This window comes from Argentina silus (genome assembly GCF_951799395.1).
Source record: "Argentina silus genome assembly, chromosome: 15".
Taxonomy (NCBI): domain Eukaryota; kingdom Metazoa; phylum Chordata; class Actinopteri; order Argentiniformes; family Argentinidae; genus Argentina; species Argentina silus.
Window position 1 is genome coordinate 12,169,116 of NC_139669.1, and position 11,408 is coordinate 12,180,523.

General features: G+C 44.2%; 1 protein-coding gene across 1 annotated transcript in view; it reads right to left on the bottom strand.

Annotated features, from left to right (window-relative positions):
- The window catches only part of LOC310815806 (neuronal acetylcholine receptor subunit alpha-7-like), a gene marked incomplete at both ends in the record, with an annotated part of 29,827 nt that overhangs the window by 16,931 nt on the left and 1,488 nt on the right, over positions 1-11,408 (bottom strand). Inside the window, one exon of the mRNA XM_083685736.1 lies at positions 1,676-1,815. Coding sequence (XP_083541862.1) covers positions 1,676-1,815 — 140 coding nt within the window. The remainder of the gene's footprint in view (positions 1-1,675; positions 1,816-11,408) is intronic.

Consider the following 11,408-nt stretch of genomic DNA (forward strand, 5'->3'; position numbering starts at 1 on the left):
CGTTTGGCTAAGAATAGCTAACATAGCCTGCACTGTGTTAGTCTGAACAATTCTCATTGGTTCGAGAGGCTTAATGGACTATGCTAATCAGCAACTGGAAGACTAGCTGAGTTTATGACTGATTATCTAGAACAATGACTGCCAGTCGACCGTTTTGCGAGCATCTGATTTGAATCAGAGCCTTGTCAGAAGCTCAGGCATCTGTACAACACACATATGTCTAATGCACTGAAGAGACAGAGGCAAAAAACAACAAAAACCACCCAAAACTCAATTTGGGAGCCACTATAAAACCTCCAGAGCCCTGAGGGGGGGGTCTTAGTGCCCTGCCTCCCCTCTATTTCCTCTCCCTCTGTGTCTGGCTGACCAATGAGAGTAGGAATCTGGAATCTAAAACACACTTTTACCACATAAACAGTTTTGTTCTCTGTGTTTATACAGGCTCTGTTCCACAGCCCTGCCAGACAGTGGGGCAAACACCCATCACACCCATCACATAAACAGAAGTGGTTTGGTGTACCACAATCATGTGATGAGTAACCTGACTTGATGACTTCATGAAGTCTCCCCGAGCTAATACATTGGCTTAAACTCAGCAAGCGAACACAGTCTTATCCATGGCCTCTACAGTTCAAAAAGGAAGAAAATAGAAAGTATTAATGACCTTGGGTGTTTGATGTGGTTCTGACGAGCTGGATTAGGTCAAGGGGCCACACAGCACTGACTTTGACTGAGAGACACAGAGTGGCTGGAGTCTGTATTTCATTACATTACTGCTCTCTGCCTCATTAAACTACATGGTAGAATAGTGGACAAGGCTACTGGCTTCAACTACGGAGGTGAAAAAGATATATGAAAGGCATGGTATAATCATGATAGGGTGAGAGACACTGTGGTCTCTAAGGTGTGTGTGTGTGTGTGTGTGTGTGTGTGTGTGTGTGTGTGTGTGTGTGTGTGTGTGTGTGTGTGTGTGTGCGTGTGTGTGTGTGTGTGAGAGAGAGAGAGAGTATATCTCACCATCTGCGTTTGAGTGATTTTGAGAAGCTAATGACTAGAACAGAGGGGCCTATTATGAGATGGTAATATGTCGTGTCCATGTGTCACAATCTCAGCATGGTTTTTACTGTGTATGCTTGCCAAGACTCTTGCCGTATGTGTGTGTGTGTGTGTGTGTGTGTGTGTGCGTGCGTGCGTGCGTGCGTGCGTGCGTGCGTGCGTGTGTGCGTGTGTGTGTGCACGTGCATGTATGCCCGGGAGCATTACCTATGCAGACATGTTATCTAACCTCTGTTTCATGAGTACCTACCTGCTACCATAGATGTCACCTAACACACTAACAAACACACAAACAAACACACACCCACAGCCTCTTCTTGCTCTCTCTCTTTCACATAAAAACAAAAGAACACATGCCCACACTCACAGCCCCAGACTGTCGCTGTCTCACGAGCATACAAATCCCACCACATCTACAATGTAGAGCAGTGTCATTTGTTGTTGCAACCAAAAGGCTCAGGAGCCATTGAACACACAAACACACACCACACAGACTTACAAACCGCAAACATACTTACCCTTCATGGTCTCTCTCTCGCTTTATCTCTCGCACACAGAAACACATGCACACACACACGCACACGCACACGCACACGCACACGCCAACACACACACTCACCACATCTATGATCTGCAGTAGCGTCATTCCCAGTTCCACCAGTATGGCTGAGGAGTCGTTGACAACTGGTCTCTCCAGACGGTTATAGTTGGACATCAGCTCCTTGTAGAGTCTGCGCTGGTGCTCCCCCTGGAGGGACCCTGGAGTAGGGCAACAGAAAGGACACACTCAATTCCAGTCAAAATTTCATCGATTTATCATGGCCATTTGTGAGATCCGAAGACGTCCATTTGTTGAGTAACAGCGTAATCATTGAAATAGATCTATAACATGCACAATATTAAATATATATAATGCACTAGTTGTGTTTAGTCAGGACTTAAGAATCATTAGAATACCACATGTTGTATATAAAAGAGTTACATATTGAATGGAACATATTGACAGACCAACCCGCGGTCAAATGTGGAGCGCAGTACAGATTGAGGGTCGCTTCACTCTTTATCACCCGCATGCTATCAACTTGTGAGTGCAGTAACAGTTTTTTCATAAACCCGCCAGACACACACACACACACACACACACACACACACACACACACACACACACACACACACACACAGGAGAGCAAATTGCTTGTCTCATCTGCTCACAAATTGTTTGACTCATCCTGCCAGTGATATTGGTACACACATTCTGTAGTTTGTATACACACACAAGAGGAGATATCATAAGATGCTCATTAAAAACAAGGTCTAAAAAAACAGAGAAAAACTGTTTCGATATACAGGTGTCTCTTCTTTGGAGGCTGGGGGCTTATGTTCACACATGCAAATAATTAATAACTGTAAGATCAGTTTCACCATGATGAGGGTAAAGCTATGGTAAGGCTAGCACAAATGTAATTGGGAGCAGGTGTTCATTGCGTCTCAGGATGTGACTTGGAGATGTTAGCTATCAAAAAAAGGTGTGGTCGTCATGGAAATGTCTATGTGTGATTTTGAAATTGTAACAACGCTGTTCTGTCAAAAACAGACATTTAGGAAAAGTCTGGGAAGAAGGGGGACATGGGTTTCACAACGGCAGAGATATTTTACCATAGTGTCTCATCACGCTGGGGACCTCCGGTTGGTCAGACTAGCGTTAAGTAAAGGGACATCGTCAGCACGGTGAGTGTTATAGAGGCTAGACATTCTGAGGGTGCAGTCTGCGTTTTGGAACGTGGACTGTGAATAAAGGCTGCATTCCAACCTAATAATTAGCCACCCTTCCCTCTGACCTCATAGAATGCATTTTTGCTGGCACTAGCAACAATAAGTATCCAGTTGGCTAGGTGGAGTTTTTGACAAATAGCTTGAGCCTGTCCAGTCTCTTCAGACCCATGAAGGGGGAGTCATTAAGGCTAGGGGGGAAATGGGGTGAATGGGGAGAATTGTAATGTAGCCAATGTTTTGAAGAAGGAGGAGGGTTGGTATCTGAGATTGGTAGCAGGGGAGGCTGGTGGAGGCAGAAATCGGCGGATGGACTCATTGTAACGAATGGAATGGAATGAGACATGGTATCAAACACACGTTTTTGATACGATTCCTCATTCCATCGCATGCATTACAATGAGCCCATCCTCCGATTTCTGCCTCCACCAGCCTCCCCTGATAGGTACGACACAGTAGAGGCTCTGAATTGGCGTGGTTTCTGCAGTGTTCTCTGTGTCTCAGTAGGTCAGTCGTGATTAGGATGATGTGTTTGCTGGCCCAGGTCTCATCCCCTGGCCCTGACTCTCCTCATCTCCTCTCCTCCTCTCCTTTCCTCTCCTCACCTCTCCATCTCCCACTGATCTCATTAAGACTGAGCTCTGGGTCTGAGGCCAAAGGGAGAGAGGGAGAGGGGGAGAGAGAGGGAGAGGGGGGGGGGGATAGGAGTGGGATAAACTACACCTCCAGGACCGACATCTATATAGTGTAGCTATCAGTAGAGATCAGAGTCTAGTTAGTCCAGGGTCAGCTGACATCACAAACTGCTGAGATCATTCCCGATGGAACCTCTTGCCCCATTACACAGCCGACCCCAGGCATGCCAGACGGTGGGAGGTTAGCTATGCTGTTCACACCTACTCCCTCACTGACTCACTCACTCACTCACTCACTCACTCACTCACTCATTCAGACTTTCTGTCCCTCCCTAACTACCTCCCTACCCCCCTCGCACTTGTTTACATACAGTAGCATCTGTAGCCGGGACACACTTGTTCCACATGCACTGACAGCCTCCTTTGCATTCATAGGGGAGAGAGAAACACAGAAAGAGCATGAGGGAAAGAAAATCACAGTAGAGGAGGAGGAGATCGAGAGACGGATAGAGAGCGAAAGAGAGAGTGTGAGAGCATGAACAGAGAAGAAAGAGGAGAGAGGGAGGGTGGGGGATGGAGAAAGAGAGAGCGAAAGAGAGAGAGAGAGAGAGAGAGAGAGAGAGAGAGAAAGAAAGAAAGAAAGAAAGAAAGAAAGAAAGAAAGAGAAAGAAAGAAAGAAAGAAAGAAAGAAAGAAAGAAAGAAAGGAAGAAAGAAAGAGAAGAGGTGATAGAAATAGAAGGAAAGTGTGGGAGAGATGTGTGGGAGGGATGTGGAGAGTGTGCTCCATTAGGGCCATAATGAGGTGAGGTTATAGCAGGACTACAGTATTCTGGAAGTCAGAGAGAGGAAGAGAAACCTGGCCACTGCAGCACACTTACATTTACTGTAGATGCATATTCATTTGTACAACCATCTACATATATTCACCTTATTTATTTATCTGTCCATCAACCCACATACAGTGCACATGTATATATGTATTCGTAATGCAGAAAGCTGGGCAGGTGAAAGGCCATCCATATGCATAGAGTATCAATACATATTATTTATTAAATTGATACAACATACCTGCAGTGTACACTGTATCTACAGTATAAGGTCTATGGGTTCTGAGACCAAGTCATATGCATCTACACTCACCAAGAACTTTATTAGGAACACTATACTAATACTGAGTAGGGCCTCCCTTTGCTCTCAAAACAACCTCAATTCTTTGTGGGCATTCAGGCAATGATTGATTGGTATTAACGGGCCCAAAGTGTGCCAAGAAAACATTCCCCACATCATTACACCACCTCCACCATGAGAAGGTGTACAGGTGTTCCTAGTAAAGTGCTCCGTGAGTGTATATCTGTCCATGTATATACAATAAACATCAATATCTACATTTATCCTGTACTCTCTGCTGCCTGGCAGAAACACCAATGCCATGTCTCTCTAATTTTTCACTGCTGTGTGAAATATTAAATAAAGAACAAACTAATAAAGTAAATTATGACAGATTATAACTCGGATCCAATTCCGGGAATTTCTCACGAAGGCAGAGGGCGGACAGTAATCTAATAGAAACATATTACACAAACTTTAATTCACAAACAAACCTCAGCTACACACACTAGGGACTCTGGAAGGATCTGTGTTTTTTGTTTTTTAATTCACATTGCTAATTAAAGCATGGAGGCGCACTCAAACTCCCTAACACACACACACACAGACACACACACACACCATTTCACCAGACCTGATATTCTTCATTAGTAAAACATTTGGTTCAGAGTCTGTCACAAGCACACACAGGGGGACCGTGAAATGCCACAACCTTTCCTGGCCGTCGATAGACCTCCGCTCACTCTTTTGTTCCCTCTCCCAGCGGAGCAGTTCTCTCCTCCACCTCTCTGTTCTCTCTCTCTGTCTCTGTCTCTATCTCTCCTTATCTGTGAGACCAACTGATATAGAAAAATAGTAGGCTTAGGCCTAGCATAATGATCTGCGGTACATGCACCCCAAACTGTCATCTGTATTCTTTGCTGAGTTTGTCAATAAGAAATGTAACTGATAACATCCTGTCAAGTTTTCCATTTCACCCAGGGCCAGACATGGGAGGAGAACCACTGTTATCTCTGTCTTTCTCCAACATCCCACAATGTTGGCAAACATCCGAGAGAAGGATGGACTAGACTGTATAAAAGGCTACTCTGTCTGATGTTTATTTGTCACTTGCATTGTGCATGGCCCTGTTAAACAACTTAGAATAGAATTAATAATGAATTAACCAATATACGTCCATTACAAGCAATAATAAGAAACTATAGACAGGTATATACTGTGTATTATTGGTTATATTGCATTACTTACCAAGTACAATAAATAGCTGTTAGTAGGAGTCTATTTTTTATGTCCTCCAATCAGGGGAGGGGGTGGTAGGGATTAAACAATTAAATAAAAAAGAAGACATTATGCAAGCAATGCTTTCTGATAGAACTTAATTACTATCTGCCCATTTCAAAGCTGATTTTTCCTTTTTTTTTCCTTTTTTTTTCTCGCAAATCACACGTGGACCTGATTGGACCACCCAACGGACCATAACTCTGACACCCCTCAAATAGCCCATCACTTAAATTGGTTTTATCCCTAAAACTAATCCAACATTCAACAGTTTAGATACTATCGCAAATGTGATAGTGCTGCCTTTAACCCTCCAGGGCACTGTTCAATCTATCATAATGCGGCCCTTCTTTAGGGACGATAAGCTTGGTCGCTCTCTGAGGATAAACATCCAACAGAGGATCAATAGCCTGTCACTGATTCAGCCTGGTCCTAATGAAGGTATTGGTGACCTTAGAGGTCATCATTGTCAATTAACTGCCTGGTCGATCAGTATGGATCCCTTTGATTGGTGGCCTAGCTTCATTCATTAGGCCTTGATTAGGCATTCATTGAAGGATGATGGTATGGCCATATTATGATGATGGTATTGGCCAATTAAATGATAAATAATAAACTGAATGGCATGATACTGGTGCTAGTCAATTTCTCTATGTCAAATTCAGGATAAAAGGGTGTTGATAGGCTTACTTATACAGTAACGCTTATGTATACCTACAATAATATAGCTGTTGTAAATCTAGGTGGATATCTAGTTAATATCCAGGAAAGAGACCCATACAGATCCCACCCAGGGATGTGATTGTGTTAAAAAAGGAGGAAGGGAGGAAGGAATATGAGCCCTAACAGACAGAGAGAGAAAAAAAAGAAGATACACACAGAGATGAGGTGAGTGTGAAAGACTCCTAAAGTGGAAAAGCTCAATGTTTAGATTTCCACCTATCAAGTGGATGATCAAAGGCAGACAGAGGGAGAGAAGCAATACAGAGAGAAAGTGAGTGGGCAGTAAAACAGTAGGTGCTAATCTGTCCCTAATTCACCTTGACACTTTTTATGGCCTACACCGTAAAGATACCCCTCTCTCTCTCTCTCTCTCTCTCTCTCTCTTACACTCTCTCCAGTTATCAGGTTTTTTTTTACTGCTGTTCTCTGCTAGAGATGTGAGCTGTGAATCTGAATCACTAGCTCAATCAGACAGCAAGGTTAGAACACGCCACTGACGCACACACACACACACACACACACACACACACACACACACACACACACACACACACACACACACACTCACCATATTTGTTATCTGAAATTCCCAGTTGGCAGCTAACAAACATGTTTTCTGTAATACATGCATTACACAAACATCTCTGTGATGTGGCTTACCTTATCTTAGAAATATATTCAGTAATATATATAGATTCTTAATAATATTCTGATATTAGAGAGAGAAAGTGTGTGTGTGTGTGTGTGTGTGTGTGTGTGTGTGTGTGTGTGTGTGTGTGTGTGTGTGTGTGTGTGTGTGTGTGTGTGTGTGTGTGTGTGTGTGTGTGTGTGTGTGTGTGTGTGTGTGTGTGTACTATTTGTACTACTTGTGGTCCTCTCTGGCTCAGTTGGTAGAGCATGGCGCTAACAACACTTAGGTTGTGGGTTTGATTCCCGCTGGGACCATATATACTGAAATGTATGCACTCACTGCAATGTAAGTCGCTTTGGATAAAAGCATCAGCTAAATGGCATATATATATATATGTTACTATGACAATAAGGCGCTGAGGGATAGGAGTTCCAATCTGTACACACGACAGGCACAGTCACAGGACAGAGGGATGGGGAAGGAACAGTGAATGGTGAGATAAAAAGAGGACACTGAAATCATAATGGCTTAGAAATGGTAGGCAAGTTTGTGGGCATTAGGGGAGGGAGGGGGGTAAAGTGGCATATTTAAGAGTCAGTCATAACTCCTCAACCAGTGTAGTGTTGACACAGAAAGGGCTGGGGGATCGGGGGATTGCACAGTGCACTTACATGTAATGCATTTATATCAACCCGTGACAGGATGACAGTCATAATCATCTCTCTCTGTCACTTCCCCATCTCCCATTCCTCTCTCCCTCTAATCCCCTCTTCCCGTTTCTCTCTTTCCATGTCTGTCACAGAAACCCTAGTGTAGCGTTGAGCTGTTGACAGTAGCGTGGAGAAACGCTCCATGTGGTTCAGTGACAGTTAACAACGTTAATTTCTGAGCCATTTATAAACCAGAAATAAATAATGAACTCACTATTAACAAATCATTATTCTAACAGTTATAAACGTTTTTTAAATGCTTTGTAAACTAGTAGTAACTACTGTACATGTATAAATATGTGCAAATGACTTAGAGATGATTTGTTAAACATGTTATAATGATTTTGTAACTGCTTATAAATAATTTGTACAACATTAACCGATCCAATGTTCACAGATGTTCAGGATCAAGTTATGGATGTTCATTCATGTACTTCAGCGTTTTGATTTGGCTAATTGTCAGCGCCTAATGCCGAAGATCAATGATGGAGAGGCAGATGTTTCCTTTGCATCTTTTGTGGAAATAGCTAAGCGTTTGTTATGGCCAGAAAAAGTCTGTACTCTTCTGATCTAGTGTGTGTTGGTGGGGAAGCCTCAGGACACTGTATTTGCAGTCTGTAAGCTGGTGCTGGAGGTCTATAAGCAACATCAGATGTCCAGAGGAAACGTACATGGAATTACCAAGGCAACAAGAAGGCCATTTTAACAGGTAGTGTAGGGTCTGTGGGCGAAGTCGTTTGAGGAGCAGCGGCAGTTGGTATTGATTGAACAATTTAATTTGTGCCACGGGCAGTCGGGGTCTACTTCAATGATTTGGACATAATGAAAGGGAGGGAGGCAGCTATGGCTGCAGATACATTTGTGCTCGTACACAGGGAGTCTTCATGGACTGACTATGGTGAGAGGAGGGCATAGGGCTTATTTTCACAAAGCAGTATGATTTGTTTTTACTGCAGGCGAAGACGGAATATACAGTTGGAGGACCCAGCATTTAGGGGTAGGGACCCATACAGAGAGAGGACAGGGGCCGATATAGAGAGGACAGGGGTGAGCCGGGCAAGGACGACAGCCCTCACAAACCTATAGTCCTGGTGGTGTCAGTGGGCCCAGTCACAGAGAGGGAAGAGGGGACCCCATCCCTAGGGATTACCTCCATGTTTAAGGGTTTCATATCAGTGGCAGCCTCTTGTGGGGAGGAGGAGTCCTTGGTTACCATTTTTGCGTGACACAGGGGCATCCCAGTCATTGCTGGTGGAGGGGGCCATGAAACCGGCCAACCCCACTGCTCTAGGCAAGTCGGCCCTGGTGAAAGGATTAGGGGGGGAGTTGGGGGGAGTTGGGGGGAGTTGGAGGGAGTTAGGGGGAGTCATCCAACAGGTGTTTTTTCGTATCTTAAATTTGAACATATTCTTTGGGATTCTTTTGCATGTTATGTATTATCATTTGTCACCCCATTTCAACCATCATCCACTTGGGCTTGCCATACAGACACAGCATTTACAAAATTACACTTGATTGGCCCAATTTTGACGAAACTATGGTGAAGTCTTGCCATAGATTGTTTAGGAGTTTCCAGACACACAGACACACACACACACACACACACACACACACACACACACACACACACACACACACACACACAGAGTCCTCCCTCCTCGTCCTCCTCAGCAATCATTTCCCCCTCAGAGTCTCTTTACTGGGTCAGGGAGGCTCCTCTCAGATGTGCCTCCCAAAACACAGCTCCACAGACAATACTCTCAGCATGAGAGCATTCAGAAAGCCAGACAGCCAAGACTGTGTGTCCTGGACTGGTAATCCCTAAAGAGGACTAGACTAAAACAGACAGCAAGCAAAGGCCTAGGCCAAGCAAAGGCCTAGGCTTCACTACCACTTATAGTAGAACTGTTTAGGACAAGTGTTTCTGGCTAAGGCCAACAGCGTACATAACAACACCGCCTCAGGAGGTATGACCTTGCCATGCCAGGGCACACAGAACACAAATCCCTAAGGTGATATGAATCCCAATGGACTGGGTGTCAGGAGACTGCCACAGTGAGTATATATAGACTTAAGCCCCGTGGGGGGAATAATTAATTCCCATCAATGGCTATAAATACAGTAAAACATAACCATGAGTCAGGACATAGGGGACAGCAGAGTATTGAAGACAAGGAGACTCAGAGTAGGCTCAGAACAGCATGTGTGGAACAAATACTGTAGAAGTATGCAACATGTAGAACAGGAATGAATAAAATAGACCACCAAATGTTTTTTATCCATTACCCATTAAGGCGACATGGTATAATTTGACACACATGAGCTGAGAATGTAAAGAAACAACATGGCATAGTTTTAAACCTGAGGGTACAGAACAGAGGTGGCCTTGGGACCACTCCTCACCCCGACAGCCTGCTCCCAAGTGTCTCAAACCATGAGCGAAACGAAGACAGTCACAGCCATCTATGCAAATAGATTTCTCATTCTCCCACACACACACACACACACACACACAGACACAGACACAGACTGTTCACACACACTCACACACACACACACACACACAGTACCCATCAAGGGCAGGGGGACTTAACTAATGGACCCCATCGATCTCTTTTAAAGCTTCAAACTCAGACCTTCACGGCTGTCCTTTTAACTGCTTGTAAGAAAGCCATCCCAAAGTGACGAAACAAATGGCCCATGCCACAAGAACGTCATACGTTTGATTTATCCAATTCTAAATGGCTCTGAGCAATGTGTTAATCTAGAATACTGAATATGTGTACCAATCAGCATATTATGAATCAATAAGCTGAGCACACTTCTGAACAAATGCCTCCAAACCCGTTAAGAGATGGTATTAGTATGCCCTGTCAGTCACAGACTTATGTAGCTCTAACAAAAATGTGCATATTTATCTGACCTATATGTATTTCAGCTCATGCCCGACCCAGAGAGAGAGAGAGAGAGAGAGAGAGAGAGGAGGGGAAAAGATGAAAGGAGAACGCAGTGTGGGGGAAACAGAGAAGGAGAGAGACAGTGGGAGAAGGACAGTCGAGGACAGTTGAGATTTGTTTTTTTACAATGGCGCAAGAAACAATCAATTTTACATAAGGGAGTTCAAAACCAAGTCACTTTCCATGGCTGACTTGTCATGTTATCCTGTGTGTGTGTGCGCGCGCGTGTGTGTGTGTGTGTGCATGCGTGTGTGCATGCGTGTGTGTGCAATTCCTGCATTGCTATTCTGTGTACGTGTGTGTTTGGTTGATGTGAAAGCAGCTGACGAGGTGAATGTTTCACTTTTAATATACCATTTAAACTGTCCTCTGACTAAGGGAAGAGAGGAGGGGTGGAGGTCTGGGTGTAACCCCTCCTCCTACCCTGGACTGCTGGGCACAGAGTGTGGGGGTTAGGTGGGAGGTAATATGGTTATAATGGTAGGAGATAATGGGGAAATATGAGTGGTTGATAATCTATACTGTGCTCAGACCTTCCCA